At 44.6% G+C, this 23,774-nt stretch overlaps 1 protein-coding gene across 5 annotated transcripts; it reads left to right on the top strand.

Annotated features, from left to right (window-relative positions):
- The first annotated feature begins 132 nt into the window (after nt 1–132).
- Nucleotides 133–23,112, top strand: TEF (TEF transcription factor, PAR bZIP family member). 5 transcript variants are annotated; one of them, XM_040594319.1, is made up of 5 exons: nt 133–453; nt 11,177–11,503; nt 12,932–13,152; nt 13,803–14,014; nt 15,825–15,935. In XM_040594319.1, the coding sequence occupies exons 1-5, from the start codon at nt 351–353 to the stop codon at nt 15,895–15,897; spliced, it is 936 nt and encodes a 311-aa protein (XP_040450253.1). In that variant the 5' UTR covers nt 133–350; the 3' UTR covers nt 15,898–15,935. The 5 variants fall into 5 exon arrangements, with proteins under 5 accessions (XP_040450253.1, XP_040450255.1, XP_040450250.1 ...); XM_040594321.1 differs by having other exon boundaries at nt 134–453; nt 15,900–23,112; XM_040594316.1 differs by lacking the exon at nt 133–453 and adding an exon at nt 5,060–5,388.
- Nucleotides 23,113–23,774: the final 662 nt, after the last annotated feature.

A 23,774-nucleotide genomic window follows, 5' to 3' on the forward strand; every position in this document is an offset into this window, starting at 1 on the left:
GAAAAGGGTGCTGCCTTTGCGAAGTTAGATAACTGGCCCAGTTCTTTGCTGCCGGATTGGCTGGGAGAAGCCCTGTAAAACCGCGCTGGCCAGCCGCCCGGCCCAGCCTTGGAGCCTGCAAGCTATTTCCACAATTGGCCACTTCAGAGGGGGAGGTGAAGACAGCCGGACAAACTGCATCTCTGCCGGGCTGCTTCCCTTTTTCGTTTTTTCTCAGCCGGAGTAGTTTTGCAAGGCAGCTCCAGGTGCCGCCGAGCCCTTCTCGCAGCGCCCAGGCAGGTGGGGTGTAGCGCTGGTGGCCAGGCGCCTGGCCCTCCCTGAGCCCTGCTAGCAGAGTCCCGGGACAGGACATGTCAAGCTGCAACAGCCCTGGGGGCCCCACTGCCCTGGACTTCCCGGAAGTCCTGAAGTCCCTGCTGGAGTACTCCTTACCCTGGACCAACAAGATGACAGGTAGGATCGAGGGAACACATGCTGGGGTTTCTGTTTTGATTTCATTTCTCCTTCCCCTCCTTAAGTTGCAAAGTAAGAAGGGGACAGAAGACCTTGTTTGCTGCAAGCCCTTCAAGGGTGTGTTTCCCCCAAGTGTCCATGTCAGACAGGGAGCTCTGGCACGGAGTGTGTTGTGCAGCTAGGAGGAAAACCGGCAGCAATGGATTGGTTACAAAATCAGCCAAGAGTGCTGAGCTCCTGATCCTTTTAATCTCTGTGCTCAGCTACTTCTTGGAAACCCTCAAAGCTTTGTGCACAGAGAAAGCTTGGGCACAAATCTCCATGCTGACCTAGGAGCAACTTCCAGGATTGCCATCCAGGTTGTTCCATGGTTAATAACTGCTGAGCCTCCAGTTGTTGCCTCTTCCCAATCACAGACTGTCCCAGGAGCCAGGGCCGCACGGGGCAGGCTGACTCCATGCAAACTTCGTGTTTGGTGATGGCTGCAGTTGTTATCAGTGGAAAGCTGGGGTAGGGAACACAGCAACTGTGTTTCCTTTGCAAGAGTACTTCTATACTCCTAGGTTTTCCCACTGTCTCTGCAGCATCCTAGAAAACAAATGGAAAGGACCCACCAGGAGTTTATTTCGTCTGGGCTTCTGCTGTGCTGAACACTTGGCTCTTGCTAGACCAACCACTTCTGTTACCAGGCATGCTCCAAGTGCCCATTGCACAACTCAGGGCTCTCTGATTTTGGATAGGATGCCACAGCCTTGGCAAGCTGCTTTTGGATTGTTGTGTTTTAATGTTCACTGCTGAGTGCTGGGGAGGTGTGTGGGAACACCTGGGCTCAACAAGCTCATGTCTAGGCACGAGTAAGTTGAACTTACAGAAACAAACATGCACTGAGCTCACCCGTCTGTAGGGAGTTGCTACGGGGACACACAGGCAGCTCTGCAGTCTTGAGGGGAGCATGACCCAGGAGCAAAAAAAGCCAGACACACAATGTGGAGAGGGACCCTGCTCTTGCTCTGGGGTCAATGGGAGAAAAGGCTGCTGCTGCTGCAGTGAGGCATTCATGGCAGGAAAGGCAGCTGCCTACACGTGCTGAAATACAGTGAGCCCTGTGGCACCTGCACAGCTCCCTGTGGAAAGAGGAAATGCAGCAAGGGGAGCTGCCATACCCTCTAAGGGGCTCATCTTGTCACATTGCTCTGTTGCTTCCACCTGTGAGCCTGGCTCTCTCCTTTGCTGAGACTTTGCCTGCTAACAGGCATGTTTACATATCAGACAGTATGAAGCTGCATGCGGGGACCGGGGCATGTTTTCTGAGCTGACTGATACCCAGGTAGAAAGCAGACCTGGCTGGGAGGAGGCACTAATGGCCAAGGGAGGCTCACATGGTGGAGAACCTTGCTGTGGCTAAGCTGAAGTTTGACTGCCTCTCTGAGATGTCTGGGCTCCACAGCCAAGTGAATTGAGTTAATCCAAGGGAGGAGTGCTGGCAAGATGTATCTGTTTGGCAAGAGCTGGAGTAGGGGGGTAGAGGGGAGATCAATGATTTGCAGAGGGAATAATTTCATCTTAACTCAGTGCGGCTTATTTGGCAGCTGAGGGAGCTGTTTTGTGGAAGCTTTCTTCCTCAGCCCTAGGACCACCCTGCCTCTCAGTATCACCTCCTGTAACCCTTAGAATTGTCCTTATTATGCCACCTCCCTCCCTAGCCCAGCGTTCCTGTTATAGCCCTCTTCCCAAGAGCTCAGTTCTCTCCTCCTGAGTCTCCATACCTATGTACCACTCATCTGGATTTGCCAGGTCTCAGGCCTCTGTCTGAAATGCGTCCTGCTATTCAAACTTCCCGGTGGGACTTGCTGTACGTGTCCTGTGCCTAGCACTTGGCTGCTTCTTGCTTGCCTCCCTGCTGCATCAGAGCTAGGCTGTTCTGCATCATCTGGCCCTGACAGGACTCCCAGCAGTAACAGCCAAGGCTGCTGCATTCCTCTCCTCACATCTCATTGTCCTCCTCTGTTCCTTCTCAGCTGCAGAGCAAAAGAGAAATTGTAAATATTCAGGCACATCACAGCTTAGCTAAGAAGGTACAGCTCATGGTGCAGTCCCCACTTTCTGCTGGCAGTGGCTTGAGTCCCTAATCCCCAGAGGAGGCGAGGAGAAGTTCTCAGAGCAGCCTCCCTCTGAGCTGGCAGGGCAGAGCTGATGCCCAAGCAGGGTGATGTGAGAGGGAACCCACAGGAATGTTCCTCAGGAACTCCCTCCCTCCTGCCTTTGGGCCAAGCAGCTAACACTGTACAGGCTAAACCCTTTCCAAGCAAAGTCACAATGCAGTGGTGGTGCAGAACAAACCTTAGCACAGTGGAGCATGGGTGGAAATGTGCTGGAGGAAAAACATGGTCAATCTAAAGGGAAAAACCTTGGAGTAAAGGCTGCTGAGTGGTTTCAATAACCTCCATTCATATGGATGTTACCCAGCAAAGCAGCTGCCATTGAGATCTGCAGGGGGGATGTGTGCAGAGCTTGTTCCTTGAAGGAGCGCTGTACAGTACTGAGACACAGCGTCGTCCCTGGGGGGGCGTCCAGCATCAACAATGGAACAAAGCCACCATAAGAGCTGTAACTGAATGGGAAGCCTGCAGCCTGCCCTGCTTTGGCTATGTCCCCTTGCCCTGTTCCTAGAAGCTGCTCCTTCCCAACCTCACTAGGTTGTGTTCTCTGTCTACCACCTACCACTAGTTGTTTCCCAGGCAAAAGCATCAATGTGAGCCCACTGCCCCTTGCCAAACTGTATTTGCCACCTCTGTCATGTGTGGTCTGACATCTGTCTTTCATTGCCCTGTGTGAAGTGGCATCTCCCTTTCACACATGTGCTTTTTTCTTCCACCAGCTGAGCTTGGCAAGGCAGAGGGAGTCTGTGAAAGGCAAGCAGCAGCCCTGGAGCACTCCGGGCAGCAGAGCATGACCTGTTCTGCCTGCTTCTTGCAGCTGGATTTATCAGCCTTGATAAATGATGCATTAACCCACGCTATTCCAGCCTGTATTAACAAGGTGGTCCTTTGCAAGCTCCCTGTCAGGCAGCATGTGCACAGGAGTTGTGTCAGGAGTCCCACGCCTGTCCCATGAAGGAGGCAGCAGATCCAGCCTCCTAGCCTATGCAAGAGAAGGTGCTAGCAGGTAGGGCAGCTCCCTGTCTGCCCAGGTGGGATGGAGACATCTCCTGGTCCTCATTGCAGTAAGGCAATGAGGGAAAGCACCTAGCCCATGCAACTTCCAATCCATTCCTTTGCCTTGGGCACGTGGGGAAGATTTCAGATTTCAGACCTGATTTTGTGTCACAAAGACCATCGGGGTTTATTAGCAAGAGTCAAGCCAAATTGTGCCTTGTGACCAAAATGAAACGTCTGAGGTTTGTAGATGGGCAGCTGAACCAAGCAGATGCCAGAGTGTCTACCTGGGAAGTCCCTTTCCTGCTAGCCCTTATGGGGACGTCTCTGCACCTGTGGCTCCGTTGGGTGTGGATAGGGCTGTCCCGGGGAGGTTGCGCACCCTTTTCCTCTCCTCACTTGCAGCACTATATGGTAGGTTTGCTGTGTCCGGCCCTTCTGCGGCAAGAGGCAGCAGCTTGCTGACAGAAGCCTGTGGCTGTAGCATCTGTTGCTCCTGCAAGAGTCTATTCATTCCGCAGGAGAAGCTCCTCTGTATCTGCCTGTGCTCTTGGGGATGAACTTGGCCACATTTGCTCCCTTTGAGCTCAGCAGCTTAAATGGCAGCACGGCATTCCTGTTGATGCAACAGGGCAAGTGGTTGGGAAATCGCAAGGATTGCTGCGGTAGTAAAAACTTGGAGAGACTCCCGGCGCTGCCCGCTAGCAGCCCAGCCGTGGCAGCAGCCGCAGTGAGGTCCTTCTCCCGGCGAGCGTTATATAGGGCACCGCTGCGGCCGCTGCTGGCGCCATGTAGGACAGCGGGAGATTAAATCCCGGTCATGTGGGAAAGGTGATCTCGGGGTCCTAAACGGGGATATTGAAGAACCGGCTGCAGAGCTGGCACCGGCGCCGGTTCAGGAGCGGCGGGCTCCCGCCTTGCCCCCCGACGGCTGCCGCGGTTACGCGATCTCCGGGCCCGGGCCCACCGCCCTCCTGCGCGGCGCCGGCGGTCGAGCCCTAGCCGGGCCGGGGCCGAGGCAGCAGGGGGCAGCCTGGGCCGAGGAGGGGCTCGTAAGCGCCGTACGGCACGGGCCGCCGCCAGGTCGCCTCAGGCAGCGGCGGGGGGGGCTCCTGCAGCGGGCACTGCTGCTCCTCCGCCGCCCACGCGCGCGCTTCCGCCCCCCCGCGCCTTCAGGAGCAGCTGGCGGTGACGCAACGCCGGGGGGAGGGGCGGGGGGCGGGGCACGGCATGCTAATGAACCGCTGGAGCCCGCCCCTGCACGTGCCCGGGCGGGCGGAGGGCGCGTGCCCACGCCGGCCGCAGAGGAGCGGGGAGGGCGGGGCGTGCCGGCGCGGGGCCGCCCCCCAAGCGGCGCGGGCCAATCCGCGGGAGGGAGAGGGCGGGGCGGGTCCTACTTGGGCGGGCAACGCCCTGGCGCTCATGAATACTGAAGCACGCGCCAGGCGTCAGGCGGCTGCGCACGCGCCGTCGGCCTCCCGTGCGCCGTCTCGCTCCGCGCTCGTCGTTGCGGACGCGTCCCGGGGAGCTGTCGTAGCCTCGCGCCGGGCGCTGCGGCCGCTGGCGACCGTTGCCGACCGTTGACAGCCCGCCCGCCAGCTCGCGGGGAGTATGCCCGGCCGCGCCGCGCACCAGGAGGCGGCGGCGGCGGCAGCAGAGCCCACTGCAGCCGGAGGCAGCGCGGGGGCCGCCGCGCAGCAGGAGCAGCGGGGCCTGGCGGGCGCCTTCCCGCTGGTGCTGAAGAAGCTGATGGAGAACCCGCCGCGGGAGGCTCGCCTAGGTGAGCGCGGGAGCGCGCGCAGGAGCGCGCGGCACCGTCTAACCATCCCCCCCCTCCCCCTCGCCCCCGTCACCCCCCCCGCACTGTCTTCCCGCCCCGTGCCTCGGAGGGCGGGACCCGCCGGGTCACGGGAGGGTGGGGGGGGGTGGCTGCGGTGTGCGCGGTGGGGAGAGGCCGCACACCCGGGCCTGGCGGTCTCCTCCGGTACGCCCCGCCATGCCCCCCGCCCCGGCTGTGCCAAGCGCCGCTAGCACGGGATCCCGGCCCGCCGGGCAGGGCGGGAAGAGCTCGGCCTCGCGGGGCGGCCGCCGCTGCCCTGCGCTTCTGAGGCAGGGAGCCGGCCGGCTCCCCGCCTCAGAAGCGCAGGGCAGCGGCGGCCGCCCCGTGGGCTGGTGTGACTGGAAAATTCAGCGGCTGCGACGCCCTTTCGCCTGTGTTGAGGTGCCCGCTCTGGGCAAAATAAAATGCTTCAGGTCCGAGGGATGGGGTGGAAGTCAGGAGGTGACATGCTGGCTCTATTTCCTTAGCCGCCTAAAGCCCTCCCTGCTTTTAGGTGCGTTGCGAGGAGCAGGGATGAAAAGGTTTCGCGTCTTCCTTCACCTTAATTGCTGAAAAGTTGGACGATGATATGCATATACAGCAAATCCCTTCAGATAAGGTTTGGTGATAATCCATACGGGTATGACCCGCTGCCTGCACATGCAATCCTCTGTAGAGTGGAGCTGACTCTCTCCCACTGATGCTTATATTCATTGCTGATGGCACACTTTTTTCTTTTTTTTTTTTTTTTTTAATTCCACCTGGCAGTATTTTTGCCTTCCTGAGTTTGATTTTGAGGAACGCTCAGGTTGACCTGCACTGCTGTAATACCCAGTGTACTGCTGTATAATAATGAAAAAACATCCTTATGTTCAGGAATTTTGAGATTGAGAATCATTTTTGGAACATCAGATGATATCTAGGGTAGACTAGAGTGCAAGCAGGGTTGGCAAGATTGTTCCTACTGAAGATCCTAGTTAAGATCAATTTACTTTGTATGTCTTGCGTTGCACAATACTGTGTAAATGTATCCATCTTGTGATTCTGGGGTTTTTTTTTCTTTCTGTTTTAAAAAAAATATATGTCAGTCTCTGATAAAGGTTTTAGTTGTGTTGCTATGGTGCAGGATGCTGCAGTACATAGAATCTCAAATCTACAACATTATAGGATTTCGTAAGGTATTTCTGCACCCAGTTGTTTTTAAAGGCAATAGTGCCAGCAGGAGCAGTTTAAGTTCATGTGTGGAAACCATGACGGTAGCCGACTGGGATATGGTAACTTTGCTTAGGAGTGGTTTTATGGTCCAGATTCATGTGATCTGGCCTATGGAGATGTAAAATTTTAAAATTGATATGATTTTGAGGTAGTGCATTTTTCTAAAATTAGAAACACTTGACACTTCTACTAGATGACCCCATTCCAGCTTGGGAAGGTGTTAAGCTTGATTCTCTAAAGCTTGCTAGTGAGTCCATTGTATCTTGATTACCTCTCCCCATTCATGCTGTGATGAAATTCAGATTGTTCTTACTATTAAAATTTCTCAATAAATCTCCTTAGTGCACGTTGTTCTGTTTCACTTCATATTTTGTGGAACTTGTGCTTTTTGTTTATTTTGATCTCTGATGCTATTCTTGTTTGCATATTTGCAAGACAAAAGAAAGAAGCCTTCTGTGTTCGCAGGTAGTTACTCCATATTTACTAAAGACTTGTTGGTAGAAATGTCGCTTAATTGACTTCAGAGGATCCCTGTTTATTTTCTGTTCCTTCACAGTGTATTGACAGCCAAAATGTTAAGTAATTACTAATTTACTAAATACAGTGGTATGTTTTCAGCAAGCTTTCTGAGAAAAGACCCTATGCCTTTTGTCTGGAACGCCTGTTGACAAAAATACTATTTTCTGCCTTTATTCTGTGAGAAACTGTATCAACTAGCTGTAGTGCCCATTTATAGTCTTCACAAGCTACCTGTGGGTTTTCCAACTGCTGTAGGTAATTTGATTACCCAGTGAGCAAGGAGGCTTTCTAACCCTTCTGAGCAACAGAGGAGGACATCCCGTTCCAACTGAATGCCATCTTGAATGTCCTGCCATAAGCAATGTCTGACTGGCCTTGCTCTAAGTTCTTGTCATGTACGTTGTAGGGATTAAATAAATAAAAATATTATTATTTAAAAAAAAAAGTCCTGTGGTGTAAAGGAAGATAATAATATTGTGGAGCAGGAGTGTAGGCCTCTCCTATTAATAAAGAGCTGCTGCATACTCTCCAAAGGATGTCTTAATCACTGGTTGTGTGCTGCTGTGGCAGGAGGAATGCCTCAACAAACATCACAGTAATGGGCATCAGGAATACAGAACCCTATAACCTGTCTTGTTCCATTCTCACAAGTGGGACTAAAGATTTATGGAGCAATTAGCCTTAGTCTGTATAGTGTTTTCAGTGTAATTTAACAATATTTTTTGATGAATGAAGGGAACTTTGTCAAAGAAGTGTTTGTTCTGTTTGTGGCTGTGATAGCACTTGACCGTTGTGGCCAAAATGACTTTTGATCTGGGTTTGATTGGTTTGTTGGGGGTTTTTTTTTGAGGAAAAACCCGGATGTGGAATAAAGCTTTTTCCAGGCTGCTACTTTTGGCTACAACAGCAGTATTTCCAACAGTTCAAGAACTGGAATGCTCTGCCGAAATTACTTACCATAAAGTAGTGACCTCTCTGTTAACAGCAGATGTACAGCCTAGTTAATAGGTCACAGTAGCAGAATGAGGGGGCTAAATTGGACATGAGCTATCAGCTGCAGAAGCACAGTCCAGATTTATCAGGGTGACCTTGAATCACTGCAAATGGAGCCTCTTAGGATACTGCAGCTCTGCTGTCAGGTAATACCTGTTTACACTATAAATATCTTAAGAGAATTAATGTTTCAGGTCCCTGTGCTGGGGTGGGTAGAAACTTCCCCCTCAAGACACAAGAAGTTAATTAGTGTTTTATTAGATATTGTGCATCCAGCAGGATGTTATGCAGCAGAAGTAAAGATTAAATGAACTGAAAGCAAGCCAGTGGGAAAATGCCAATGCAAAAATGATCATACAAAGGTTTTATCTTTCTGTGTGTCATGTCTGAAATACATGGGCACCCAATATTCATGTTAACTTCTGCTATTTCAATTTGTTTTGGATATTGCTGTTAGAAGAAGGGGGGTGAGGGGGGAGAGAGATCGTAGCTAAACAAAGACAGCACTGGGGGGCCTAGTGCTTGCCAGTTGTCAACTTGTACCAAAGGGCAAAAAATTTCAGATGATCTTGTCATGTGAAGGAAGGATGTAATCTGGTGTGAGCCAGGGATGACAGCAAGAAGTTGGAGAGACAACAGTCTTTTGAGGTTACAGAAGTACAGCAGGATGATGGTGCACATCTAAATGGCATTAAAAGATCTGAGAAGAGCCACATATGCCAGTGGTTTAGGTTTTTTGGCATCTACTGTCTGAAAAATATTTTTAAGCCTTATGTTTAGTCTACTCATCATTAAGGTTTCTATTTTCCTCCGTTGGAGGTGTTGTATTAGATGTTGCAAAACAAAAACACTGCTGGCTTGCATGTAAATTATGCCAGTTTTAGGTGGAATGCTACTGTTTTCAAGAGTAAAAAATTGTTTCTTCTTTTTAGTTGACATTTTGACTCGGCATTCACAAGGGGTTTCTTAATCATGTTGAGTAAAAAATAAAGTGATTTACAAAGAATTTCCTATTGACACTTGCATTTGTATTAATAAAGACATCACCAGGATATCATCCACAACCCTCAATGTGAATCAAGGTTTGCTTGAGCTGGGCACTCTGCAAACCTTGGGGAAATACACAGTCCCTGATTCACAAGTTGAATGGAAAATGGTGATTCCAATTTAGTGGGGTGTGCTTCAGTAGTCAGTGAAATCATCCTTGTAATACATAAGGTAGAGTAGATACTGTTTCTTTACTAGCTTCCAGTAGGAGCTGTTCAGAAACGTTCAGGTTATTTGAATCATGACTGTTAACCTGCACATTTGCTTTGCCCAAGCAAGGGGTAGGGAAGTTGCAAAACGCCCTGCAAAAAGGAGTTTATAGCAGGGATAGGCGCTGAGAGATCGCGGCTCAGAGGCAGCAGTGTGAAGTGGCAAGGGGGAAGGCCAAAAGCTGCAAGGTGATGTTAGCAAAGCTCAGGTCCAGGAGCTACTGGTCTGAATTTAACATGTTCTTTAGGTACTTGGTCTTAGTCCCCAGTCGGTGGCTGGTGAATATTTTCTCAGTTGTTTAACTGAAAATTGGTATCTTCCTTTGTATAAAATGTTCAGAGTACAGTAGATTAAAATGATAATTTACTTCGTATGGCAGCACTGTTCTTTAAGCCAGAAAAAGCTCTTTCAGTCTCAGTTCCACACCAGCTAAGGCAACAGCGGAAGGAATGCCAGTTCTATCAGAATAGGTTTTTATATAAATAGGCTTTTCTGATTTAGAGCAGAGTTTTACCCTCACTCCCACCCTCGATAAAGAAATATACTGCTTTAGCATATTGTAGCTGGTCTGGAAAACCCTTATGCCAGAGTATATTTTGTTGGGCTAACCTGCGGGAATACTGGAGACCCAGACTGGTCCAGTGTCCCTAGAGTCCCTGTTCCATTGAGCTGAGTATTTGTTGGCTTCCATGGTAAGACTCAGTTTGCAGTTGGTTATGGAACCACCGGTGACCATTCGTTTTGACAGCAGTGCTGGCTCAGTGCTGGTGGTGCTAGCACTACTTTTGCAATGCCTCCTTCAGTGCTGGTAGAGCTGCATGGCTCCATGGAGAACTGGATCAGGAAAGTGACTTGGATATTTTCCCCCCCCTTTTTCTGCCAGCTTATTTTTATCTCTTAAATTATGTAATTATTCCATAACTTGAGTTTTCTGCTTGGATTCTGTCCCAGACAATTGTTAAGATTCGGTAGCTATGGGGAACATAGAAGCAGCCATTTTTCTGTAATATGCGCACTGTAGCACAGTAAATGGAGAAAATGTCATCAGTCTTCTGTGGCTTGGGGGTGGGATGTGGGAGTATGCCTTATTAGACATCTCCCCAAAGAGTGAAAATTGTATGTAGGTACTCTGAGCTATCTATAGCAAATAGCATTTGGAGCTATTGCTTTGTGTGGACATGCTGAGTCATTTCGGAAAGAAGTGTTTCTAAAATACTGAACAATGGATATCCAGGTCTCTGATGTCCTGTGGACCTTTTGACTAATTTTCAAATTTATTCTGAAACCCCATATTCCTTTCTTGTTTGTGTCTAGATTATTCTTCTGCACCTTCTTTCTTTGTGCATAGAAAAAACTACTCTGCTTCCTTGGAGTTTTCTTAATGGCTGCCCCTGTAATCCAACTTGCGGACACTCGCTTTCGCTGTCTTCCAAGATGAGCCTGTGAAAAACAGGCTGTTGTGCAGTGAGTAGCTAATAAGCTAGATGCAGTATGACATCATGCTTTGGTAAGTTATCACAGCAAAGATGCAGGCCTTCAAGGCTACTCAGATATCTGTGGTCCAGCCATCACAGGGAGTCAGAGCATTCCATACTGAGTTACATATGAATATATGAATGTTGCCTTTCAACATCTGATTTTTCAGATCATGTCATGAGACAGAACTATAGCTCACTGAATTTCCTTTCATGGGGATTTTGTTACTCTTAAACTTTGAGCCTCTCCTGTGTTGCAGCTTGTACAGTGACCTACTTGTATCTTTCAGATAAAGAGAAGGAGAAGATAAAGCTTGAGGAAGATGAGGCAGCAGCTGCCAGCACTATGGCAGTTTCGGCTTCCCTTATGCCACCCATTTGGGACAAAACTATTCCTTACGATGGCGAGTCTTTCCACCTGGAGTACATGGATCTGGATGAGTTCCTGCTGGAGAATGGAATTCCTTCCAGCCCTACTCACCTGGATTTGAATCAGAATCCACTCTTGCCTGTGGCTGAGCTGGAAGGAAAGGAGTCTGCCAGTGTTTCCACTGGTTCTCCTGCATCATCCTCTTCCACTGCAGTTTACCAGCAATCTGAAGCAGCCTCCAGCACAGGTAGATGGAATAACATGGGGCTCTGAGGGCCTTTTGTTTTTCTTATATTAAAAGGTGCCTCTTTAGGTCAAAGACCAGATGTGAACTTGTCAGTGTTAGCCGTGGCAGGTTAAGTAGCACAAACATGCTCAATGTAGAGCCTTAGTCCATGTTTCAGTTCATGAAGATGCTGCTTCACCTCCTCTTCTCCTCCTGGAAAAAATGATTGTCTTTGTGTGTAGTCTGCTTCTCTTTTGAAATTAGAAATGCTGAAACAGTGATGTACAGTATTTGCTTTCCTGGTATTGCCAACCTAGTGAGAAGCTGGACATGTTTCTCAGGTTATTTTACAACAGATTTGATAGTTTGTGACAAGGCATTTGTGCTATCTGGGTGACTTGGTCTGCTTGGGTGAACTTACGCTAACTTAATGTACCTCGTAAAACAATGCTTAATGGAACAACAATGAAGCAATCTTTTCATGCTAGCCTGTGAAATGTGAGAACAGACACTTGGAAAAGGTGTGTTAATGATGCAGTTTGATGTTCTGTGGTGCTTTGAAGTGGGAATGGAGGAACAAAGAAACAAAACTGTACTTAAATGGTACTAGGAAACTTCTGCTCTTCATTTGTAGTATGGAGATCTTCTCTATTAAAGAATTTAGCAGCTCAGTTTGCCCTAGATTTGGAGTGATAGCCATGATAGCCGCTAAATTCACAGTACTATTTTATGAGTAGACTTTACAGAAAGCATTTTGCTCAGAGCCTCTTCGGTGAATCTGCAAAAGAAAAGCAAAATGTGGAACTTCAGTAAGACATAGGATGCAGCTTTTTTCTAGGTGGTATGTGGAAAAAAACCTTATTGATCACTATTTCAAATTTCACTGACATTTGCAATTCATGTGTGTGAAGTTTATAAACAACAGATAAATATGACAGAGTTCATATGGACACTGTCAGTGTCAGACAGTCTATTGGGACATTGGTTTCCATGTGGCAAAGTAGAATACTGTTTGTATTTTGGCAAATCGTTGTCTGACCTTTGAATGTCCCAGTTACCAGGGTCTTTAGGCAGGCTTTTTTCTGTAAGGCTTCTATGGTATAAAACTCAGACTGATACAAGTTTCTTACTTCTTGCTCCTGTGGAAGGTGCTTCTTAAGTGTGTAAAGCATGTAGTTTTTGCCAAGGAAGTATTAGCTCTTGTCATGCATCTGTTTACTTATGTCTGTCGGTTAGGCGTATGTTCCTAGAGTTCGTATGATAAACTGCTGTGTAGCTTCTATCTGTACCGGCAGCAGTACAGCACCAAGCACACCTTAGGGAAATGACAAATAATACTGTTAAATTTTGTCCACAGTAGGGCAATGAACAGAGATACCAAAGTCAGCTTAAGTCAGTTAAGTCTCTTCATCCTGCTGAATGTATTGTAACTTCTCCTGTTGTTGCCAGAGTCCCCACCACAAAATGAGAGAAATACTCCCAGCCCCATTGATCCTGACTGCGTAGAAGTTGAGGTGAATTTTAACCCTGACCCTGCTGATTTAGTGCTGTCCAGTGTGCCTGGTGGTGAGCTCTTCAATCCTCGCAAACACAAGTTTACTGAGGAGGACCTGAAACCACAACCAATGATTAAAAAAGCCAAGAAGGTCTTTGTCCCAGATGAGCAAAAGGTAACATTTATTGCTGCAAACTTCTCTAGGCCTTGATCAAAGTTTCTAACTCTTTGTCCAAACATTTTGACACATACAGCTAATGTGCTATACCTACGTGATTGGGTAGAAGCACTGCCAAGAACAGAATTGGCAAGTCAACTGCTGCTCATGTTGTTTTGTTGGTTTGGTATCATGAGATAATTGCTGGGCAGGAGCAACTTATCATGTTGTATGCAGAAATTAGAAGTAGAAGAACTATCAAGTCACATCCTCATTAACTGCACTTTTGAAGGCTGTTGTATATGTTTGCCCAGCATTGTCTGATCCAGCTTTAAGCAGCCCAGACAATAGAACAGGTTGTTTTCTGTGGAATTTTGTTCCCAAATTGAAACTAAGTAAAGGGAGCATTTCAGATGGACAGCTTCTTAGTAGCCAAGTCTCTTAATCTTCCTAGTTCTAGCAGTGCACCTGGTTTATCCTAAAACAAGGCTTGTCTAAGCATGAAATCTTACAGTACTGTGTTGCCTGCGTTTTGGTGTCAGAGCCCTGAAAACCAGTGAAGAAGAGTGTTCAATACAGCGGTCAGTGAATGTCATTATACAATAGAGAGGTGTCTATTTGATATAGCTAACAGGTTTGCATCTTTGTTACTTTACTTTTTGCTACAGGATGAAAAATATTGGACAAGGCGAAAGAAGAACAATGTGGCAGCAAAGCGTTCTCGTGATGCTCGGCGGTTAAAGGAGAATCAGATCACAATTCGGGCAGCCTTTCTTGAGAAAGAGAACACAGCCCTGAGGACGGAGGTTGCAGAGCTGCGCAAGGAAGTGGGACGATGCAAGAACATTGTTTCTAAATACGAGACCAGATACGGACCCTTGTAAGCACACCCCTTTTCCTTGTTAGGGCTCCTTGTTTTAGCCTCTTAGACTTCTCTGCCTTCTGTAGAGACTCCCAGAAATAAAGTTTATGGAGGCTTTGCCATTTTGCATCTACACAAAAAAAATCCCAAACAACCCAAACCCTGTTTCTGTTGGCACAAGTTGTTCAGGCCCTTTTCTGATCATTGTATTGCCTAAAATCTTAGTGTCCATATTTACAACTTTGTCTTTAACACTGATAGAGCATTTTCTGATGTCGTACAATAAACAGATTCACCTGCCTGGGGGAATAGATGTGAATCCCTCCTGACTCGGCAGGGCTTTTGCTATCTGTTATAATCTCCATTTTAAGTGGAGAAAGAGCCTAGGAGACTCTTCTTGCTTTTTTCTTCTTTAAACTCCTGCTCTTTTCTCCCTTTCCATCTTGTCACCCCTCCCAGTCAAATTGTAAAACATAATTTTAAGGTATAAGTAGATGTTGCTGGGCAGCATCATTAATTCATCTCCCATTCAGAGGCACTAGAAAGTACCTGTTGTATAGGACTCTTCCTGTTGAAGAGGAATAGGGGAACCTTTAGGATGGGAAGACAGGAAGATACTCAATCTCTTTTAGAAATGGATCTATCTCGTGGTTAATGCGCAAGTGTTATGCAGACCACAGTCAGTGCAGTGTTGATTAAAATACTGCTCAGACATCTCGGTAGGTTCTAATCCTGGATAACTTCCAGAAACCAAGGAGAGAGGACAGTAGGGGGATCTCTTGCTTTACAGATATGGACAAAATAATTTGCTCTGGGTTTTAGGCTGTATTTCTACCACCACCCCTCCTTTTTTTTTCTGAAGAGGAACTTCCCCCTTGAACTGAGAAGTAACTGAGATTTAGAAAAAGAGGTCTGGCTCATTAGGCAGAACCTTGAGTCCTGGCTGTTAAGGAATTGCCAGTACCTCATGCTTTGGAAGAAGTTTTTTTTTGTTGTTTAAGAAGCAAACAGGCACTGTTACTTTACTGCACCTTACCTGTTGTACAAGAGCTTGAGAAAGAGTTTTGGTCCTTTGCCTCGTGAACACTATGGAACAAGCTACACCCTCTCTAAACATGAACAGTTTACCTCACTGTCTCCTGTGTAGCAGCATATCTGGTCTCTCCATGCCTGCTGGTTCTCTCTCCAGCAAGTTTCCTGTTTCAAAATTAGCACACAAGACGTGCCCTCTTGGAATTAATCCATTCTCAGCACCAAGCACTACTTCAACAGTATGTGGTGGTAAAAGAAAAAAAATTTTGCGGGATGTTGGGACCTTCTACATGACCTACAATTGCAAGAACCAGAAGCTTTAACGAAGTCTATGTCTAGAAGTCCTCTTAACAAGAGAAGCTATCTTAAGATAGTGGCTGTGTCAGAACTCTTAGGATACGCTTCCTGGGCTAATATTTGTATTAGGGAGTCAATGTGGGATAGAAGATGTTTAGGCTAGTTTCCAGTTCCCCTATTGAAATCTGAAAAGTATATTTTAAAAAGCGTTGGGGTTTCTTTTCTATACTAAAGACTTCTTGTCTAGTTTGTGTTTTAAACAGTGTGGAAATCGGTATGAGTTTAGACCAATTGTGTGTTGACTTCTTAAGGAAGTGAGGAGAAGCGGGGTCAGGAATCCAGAATGTTTAAAGTAAATGTATGCTTTGAACTGTCTCCCCCTCTGTTACGCTCTTAATTTGACTAGAGTGGCTCTTGATGCAGTGCTGGTCTAATTTCTTTCAAACATGCTAAAAATTGTCACCCTTTTCAGCAGGGTTTTTTTTTTTTTTTTTCACAGGGTGGTGTGTGGTGGTGATGGTGGGAAGTATGTTATAAATAAATTGTCACACTTAACACTTTGCTTTGTTTAAAGTGACTTATCTGATTCCGAGTGATGCAACTTTAAAGACTTTTAAAAACAAAGAAACTAAAAAGCACACATGAATCGCCAGTCTTCAGAGTGCGCAGTGAAATCTATGAGGTGTCCCAACACAAACAACTGACGATGACCCTGCCTGCCTGCTTGCCTGCAAGTACCCCATCTGAACTACCCAGGGCTGGGCATGATGAGAAGTGCAAAGTCTCCTTAATTCTGTATATGGCTTTCTTATCTGTCTTTCTCACTGTAACTATGAACTACAATAAGCTTACTTACTGGGGTTTTGTCAAGACTCTCAAAGTTCATGTCTCAAAGTCTATTGACAGCCTGTGTGAATAGTGACTCTTTGGTTTGGCGCTCAAGTGGAGGACAACAGGGAGTTTTCAATGAAAGTGTTTGTATATATTAAGAACTGCTATATTTTAAGATTTTTCCCTGCAGTAGAATGAATTTTATTTAATACTGCAGCTCACTTCTGGTACAGTGTAGCATCTTGTGGAGTACTGAGTGCAGAATTAATGGCACAAGGAAAACAGTCTGCAATGTGTGAGACTTCCAGTGCAGAAAAGTACAGCAGATGTACTGAAACAATCCAGAAAGCACCACAGTGTGCCATACAAAGAGTAGTAGTAAACCTCTATCAAATGACCCATGTAATAGTAAACCACTTTGGTTGCTTTCCTGCTCCACTGCTGTAACCTACCTTTTCCTTTGTTTCTTTTATGAAGGTTGCTTTCTTTTATGGTATCTTGCTGAAACAATCTATCCTTCTGTTAACAATTTAGCAATCATGGAAAAGGTGCTAGTCTGAGCTGCTGATCCCCATGTCTCTTGGCAGTCTGAAATGACCAAATGAGTATTAGCTCTAGCAACACAATTTATATTAGCGGCCATACTACAATTTTCTGTCTCAACTACATGAGAACTGTTTTATAAAACTGAAACAGCCAACAATTTCCCAGTTACAACAGGCAGCTTAAGTATCGAGACCCTTGTGCTGCTGTGGGAGAGTAGATGAGAGCTTGGACAGGTTGTGAGGATGTTTATTGTGTGTAGAAGATGGAGGAAGTAAGTGGAAGCTACTTTGTAAGAGTTTCATCAGTGCAACAAGGATCTACTCGTATTAAGGAAGCTTAAGAGCTAAACCTGTGTAGGAAGAAAAAGAGTATTTAATTCTTGGGAAAGTAGTACAGGGCCATGCTTGTAGCCAAAATGGAGCTTGTAAGACAGGAGTGTATTCATGCCTGGAGAGTGAGAAACAGCATACACCTCAAAAAATAATCTTGAAAAACATTCAGAAGCACAAGTGCTGGAATTATGAGGCACAACTAGTTACCAGCAAAGCTCAACACTGTCATGTTGAACGAGTATTTTGACTTTGCATTTAGCCAAGAGATTCCACCCCTATTTATAGAGCAGAAAGGCAAAGAGAAAAAGGTGCAAAGAAGCAGCTAATGTAAACTTCATTTAAAAAAAATAATAAAAAAGCTAGAATGCATAACTTTGTAAAGAGCATATGTAGTTATCGACCTGTTGTTTTTAATGGACCATGTTCTGAAGTCAAGAAGGTGCTTTTAGCTTTTTTGCTAGTAACAAAAGTATGAGTATATTGTTTTAATTTGGGATTTTAAAGCGATGAGATAATCTTGGGGTATTCTCTTCAAATAAATGTATAGTTTATCTCCATGTTGCTGAAATATCAGCACATACCTTACCTGTGTCAAGTATTGCTGATTTGGGCTGATATTTTTGGTCTCTACTGGTTTTTGTTGTTTTATTTTGGTGATAAAGGCTGAACCTTGGATTCAGAAAAAAACAACACAGAAAAACAAAAAACCCACAAACCCAAACCAAACAACCAGCCCTGACAGCATGTAAACGTAGCAACTCTACTTGCATTTATCATATGTAAATTTCTAATTAGTTTTGAATGGCTGTCCTTGCAAGTCCTGCTTCCTGTTTAAATCACAGAGCTAAAGGGTGTATTGCAACTGGGCAAGGAGTTGCTAGTCCTTCTTTTGGGTCTTTGCTGCCTTACTGCTTCAGGAATATCTTTTAAATACTTACATATTGTATACAGGATTTGATTTTGCAGTATGTCATGCTGTTTTAACAGCAAAATATTCCATCAGTGAGATTACTATGTGTAATTCTATTAACTTTTCACGTTGTTAGAAGCCTACACAATGAAAACTAACAGTGAATGTTCATTAGATACTTTTCTCAGAGAAGACTGTTGGAAAACTCTTGTGCTTCCCTGTAGGACAGTGCAAATTTGCACGTTCTGGGATTCATGTGTCTACAGGTTGCAAAACTGGAAAATTGCACTTTAGAGTGAGTGCGGCTTAACTTTTGTAGTTGGAGAAATATATATTTTTTTTTAAGAGGCAACATCTTTAAAGATAGATGAGAAGGTAGTAACTATTTAAAGGAGTGTAGGTATTGCCAGACAAAAAATTATGTGCAATGCTGAATTCCTTTCTCAGTTTTTGCAGTCTCAGGAATTTAATCTTACTGCTTCAGAGCTCTCTGCTCCTCTCAGAATTATTAACTACATAACCTTGTTTCTTTGACTAGGATGACAATCCTATCCGTGACAACTTGGGTGTGTTTTCATAGTGGTTGTAAGACCACCAATACTCTTTTAGCTCAATTTGAACGTGAAAAGATGCTGAATTGATGAGTTTGAAGTTCTTTAGCCTTGGAACATGCTCTGTAGAGGCCATAAGTCTGCTTGATGCCAATGTACCCCATTCCAGCCCTAAAGGGACCATCTCCAGGGGGAGAGAATAAAGGGAGTGCACCTTTCAGCATCACTGCAGGGATTGCCAGTAAAGGGAGCAGGTTTTGACACAGCTGTACGTTCATTAGGAAGTGGATTGACACAGAACAGCCATTTCACAGTACTAACTTGGAAAATACATAAACTGTTGATGAGATTTGTGGGCAATGAGTGTTGTATTCTACAGAAGAAATAGGCTATGAATAAATGATGTGCAACATTTAATACAGTGTTGCTTTCATACATAGTCTTCTAATCTACTACACAGTTACATCTCTTACAATAATGCAGTTTTGTGTTTAAAAATTCCGTAGAAGCTCAGTCTTTTGCCTGTTGCCAAGATCTGTTCCCACTGAAGCCAGTAACAAAGATCTCACTAACTCCCACAGGAAAAAGTCTTTACTCTCGCGTGGCTATCGTAAAGTTTTAGCAAGCGCTGAAGTCATTGAATGTCTTTGCTTTACTCTAGAAGGTTCTGTGCTGGGATCAGATTGGATGGATCTCAGATTGCAGTATGTAATGTTGGTAAATCAGCACTTGCTGATTTACAGTTAGTGATAGTTTTGATATTCAGATAATCTGGATTCTGCTTTTTTTTTTTTCCTTTTGCCCTGCACAGACAGGGTGAAAAAGTAGTGTGCTATAAACTTGTGCTGGGAGAAGAAATGTTGTTGGTTTGTTTTTTTTAAAAAAAAAAAGTGGATTTTTGCAGTTCTTCTAGTAACTTTTCATGTCTTTTCTGACAATTCTCCACTTCCCTGCTGTGCTTTTGAAAGTCCAAGGTGTTCTAGCTGTAAAAATCACTTTCAGTATTATCTGCAAGACTGCTACTAATTGTACTAAATTCAAGCTGGGAGGTGTAGTGAAAGGCCAGCAGCTCTAGGAATACTGTAATAAAACCACTTGGGTGGAAAACATATTTTTTTGTAGACAGCAGAAGTGATGGACTTGCACAGAAGAGAATATTGCTGCTTCAGCCTTATAAGCCTCCTCAGCATAACAGGGCTTTGTTCCTTGTGATCAGATGCCTTGATTTTTAGCGGAAATGGAGGTATCTTGGATCTTTGCAAAATCCAGATAGGATTTTGTTCACCCTCGTGGTTTTAGCTGCTAAACACAAGGTGAGAAATGCAAATTTGTCTTAATGGATAGATCTTACATTTTTGGCAAACTTCATCTAAATCCATAAACAGCACAATCATTTGCTAATGCTAGTGTTTTGCCTTTGCAGCTCTACAAGACACTGGCTGGCTTTCTAGAAGTTCAGATAATTACTTTGATCTGTATATCTGCCACTGTAATATAGTGGAGATGGATAAGTTCACCGTGAAAGGCTGGGAAAATGGTGGAAAGAGTAGGTTTAACTAAACTTCTGTGGAGATACTGATGGAGAAATTACAATGAGTTTATTCGTGGTAACGCAGACTTGCCATACAGAATGTATTTTCTTAGTTGGATAGTATGTGATCCCCTAGTGAGCTGCTTTTGGAATGCAAAGTTCTTAAAGTTCAAGCAGCTACAGGGGAAGAAGAATTCTTTGAGGAAGATGCGTGTATAGATACACATAGATACTTGGCAAAGAGAGTGAAGAGTGAAAGCAGAAAGAGAATAGTGATGCATGAATCTGACCTGAGCAAGATTGCTAAAACTGAAGCTTCGCTGTTTACAATTTTAGGCCAATTTGGATCCCCTCAGTTTAGCATCATACAGAAGATATGTAGTTGTTTAGGTTTTGGGCATCTCCTTTTCCTGATCTCATTTCCACAGTACAGAAGAAAGTGGAAGGAATATATGGATAGGGAAGAGGAGAGTTAATGCAGAAAGGCATGAAAAAATACCTGTTGCTTTAAATGAGGGTGCTGTTGCACTGGGACTTGACCTGCCAATGTCAACTGATAGTCCTGTGTCATGAGGAAATTACTGTTGGAGGCCCCAATATTTTAAGGCCTCAATTCTGCTGTCACTTCTGCATGGGATGAGCTCTGTGTCTGTAGAGCACCCATGTGACTTAGCAGGATCTGTTCTTGAATGTGGAGCTCTGCCCAGGCAGTCAGCTGCAGAATTGTGTCCTTAATACGCGATCAGTTGTAGTTATAAGGCTGTTTATATTCAATGTAATTTGCGTGCCTGTTACATAGCCAAAACCCTTGCTACTTCATTTTCCCAACTAAGGCATGAGCAGAAGCCCTTTGCTGTACATCATCTGTTTAAAAAAAAAAAATAATTAAAAAAACGTGCTTCACATATGTCTAGTAAATTAAGGCATGTGATATTGGTCTGTGGGTCTCAACAAACTTTGCTTGTGTACCTGCCTGAATGTTTTCTTAGCTCTGCAGCTATGTCTCGGTGGGAAGGTATGGTGGGATGTGTTTTCTTGAGGGGGCACAGCAGCAGCTCACATCTGTCATGCTGTGGATGACTGCTTGCTGCTGGCCAGGATCATGGATGGATGCATCCTCTGCACTTTTATGTGAAGTTGTCTGAAATATGGTGATTAACATGATTATTGGAATACTGTATTTTGTATAACGTAGAACATGTAAATACACTTTTAAAACTAATCTGTTCTATGAAGTAATAAATAAGTGCTTCCATTGTAATACCTGAATATTGTTAATGCTTCATGTAGCTTGATTTGGGATTATTTTTTTTCCTAGAGAACTACAGAAATCAAAACAAAGATTGATGTTGTGGAATTCTAGTCTAGTTGTGATGCTTTCTATCAACAAGAAATGTTTTAAAAATAATACTGAGTTACTTAAGCAGAGAAACTGGGAATTTGTGGGAATGAATTCTCTTCTAGTCTTTCTTTAACAGTAGCCACTGATTACACTTATAACTGTAACTCTTCCCATCCCGTTAGCTGGACAGTGGATCTGTTGTTTCTGAGTAGCACTTGGAAGGTGGCAATATTAAATTATTTGTAAAGCTTAGTGATTGAGGAAAACTAAAGTTGGTTGGGGGTTTTGTGTATCTGTGTGTGTGTTTTTTAAACTATTCTCTTTTGGCTCAAACAGATCTGTCTCTACCTTTCAGCCAGACTGCAGCAAGTTGCAATGAAACACGAGTGTTGCTGAAACTCATTTGTAACCTAACCTAGATAGTCTGCATCTTTATTAGTTCTATTGTGTACATAGGTGACACAAGTATCCTGTTGTGGTGTGGAGAGAGAGAGAGAAAGTGACCTGAGGTTTTGCTGAGTACGTGTTCACTGAATGCTGCACAGCTGGAACTTTCATCAGCTTTCATGACCTCTGCTATCTCATGTTAAAAACAACAGTGGAGTGAGAATCACAAGCAGTCTGCTAGGAAATGTGAACACTTGGGTTTTGGGGAGAAAGTGAGATTGATCTATTTGCCTTCATCTAAAGATATTAGCTTGTGATGACACTTTCTGCAGCCACAACATAACTTCTTTGTCTTTAATGCTGTACTGGTCCTCTCTGGTAATGGCTGCATCTGCAGTGTTCCATAAATGACAAAGCCACAACATCTTTTGCAGTGGGCAGAGATGGTGGCATCTCTGTAGCTTTGTTTTTTCTTCTACTTTTTTTTTCTTCCCATCTCAGTGTCTCTAGGCTGTAAAATAGCTATGAAACAGCTAAGCATGTGTGCAGATTATTCAGAAAACTCTATCCCTGTAAAGCTTTTTCAGGGACATACAGTTTTTAACTAGGTAGATTGAGGGAACTCCTGTCTGCTATATTTGGCCTGAAATTCTGTTGCCTCTTGGGTAAAAGTGGTTTTGTTTTTGGTTTTTTTTTTTGCTTCAGGTGTGACACTGATCTGTCCCATTGGTTCAGTGGGATGGATGATAAATCTGCACAGTATTTATATAAGATATAAATCTGATCTTAGTTTTACTGCTTGTGAAGTTGTTTAATCTCTTGGATGTTTACTCCTTGAGGTTGTCTATATAATTCCTGTAAATGTAGCCGCTTTTTGAAGCGGTCCATCAAGTGCATTTGAGATCATCCTGACTGAAAGATTCTATAGAAGTGAAAGAGATAATAAAGATTGTAAAGCGGCTGGGTAAAATTGTATTGCCATAAACGGTTTTAATTTATATAAGGATCTTTTGTCCCAAACTGCTTATTTTGTACATAAACCTACATGCTCCTGGCAGCTGATGGTGAAAATAAAGGTGCTTAAACAGCAATCTAATGAGGAAAGGGCATTTCACTGTTGCAGAGTTGGTATTATTTTATATTTCCATTTATTACACTTTTTTAAATGTATAAACCACAGATTTGAATTCTCAAAGTCTTCAGCTTGGATTTTGTGAGTAGTTTAAATCCTCTCACCTCTCTGCTCATAACTGGTTTTTAAGAAAAAGAAAAGCTTTTGTTTAAAATGTAAAATTTTGACTGTATTAAATTCTGTTAGTACCCTTCCTTTTTAAGAAATAAAATGTATATTCCACTATGCTGAGATCCAGTAGTTTTGTTCTCTATATAGCATACTGTGCCCTGTACACCTCAACTGCCAGCGTTACACCTTCAGTTTGCATTGAGGCTGGTAGATGCTAAAGCAGCTGATCACCTTTTAGGATTAGCTTCTTGCTGTGCATTTCCAGTTTGTGAACTGTTAGGTGTGCAGTTAACAGGCATACAATTCCCCACATTTTTCTTAAAAATTAACTAATCCAGAAAATAACTTTGCAAGGTTTTGCACTTGTCCTGTAATGACTCTAGGTCGAGCTCTTTCAGGTAGGGGGAGAAATCTTGAGAACTACTAGTCAGCCACAGACACTTGGACCTTGCTTTGTCTATTACTTTGGGGCCTACAACGTCCACAAAATGATCGGAATTGTTTATTTCATGGGAAGAAGTAAAGTTTAGAGTAAATAAGTTTTGACCATAAGGACAGCTTTCTCCATGCCTTTCCATTTTTTGACCTAAATCTTGGTTGGTTCCTTTGTTTGTTTGCTTTTCAAGAGCTGGTAGGTGAAGAACAACGTGGTAAGAAATGTATGTCTCCTGTATATTCACTGCATCTGACTGGAAAGCACAGCTTCCGGAGAAGGCTGTGTTCACTTTCTTTTGCTTCTTCAGTCCGTTATATTTCTACCCAAGGCTCACGCTCTC

This window comes from Falco naumanni, chromosome 5 (genome assembly GCF_017639655.2).
Source record: "Falco naumanni isolate bFalNau1 chromosome 5, bFalNau1.pat, whole genome shotgun sequence".
Classification (NCBI taxonomy): domain Eukaryota; kingdom Metazoa; phylum Chordata; class Aves; order Falconiformes; family Falconidae; genus Falco; species Falco naumanni.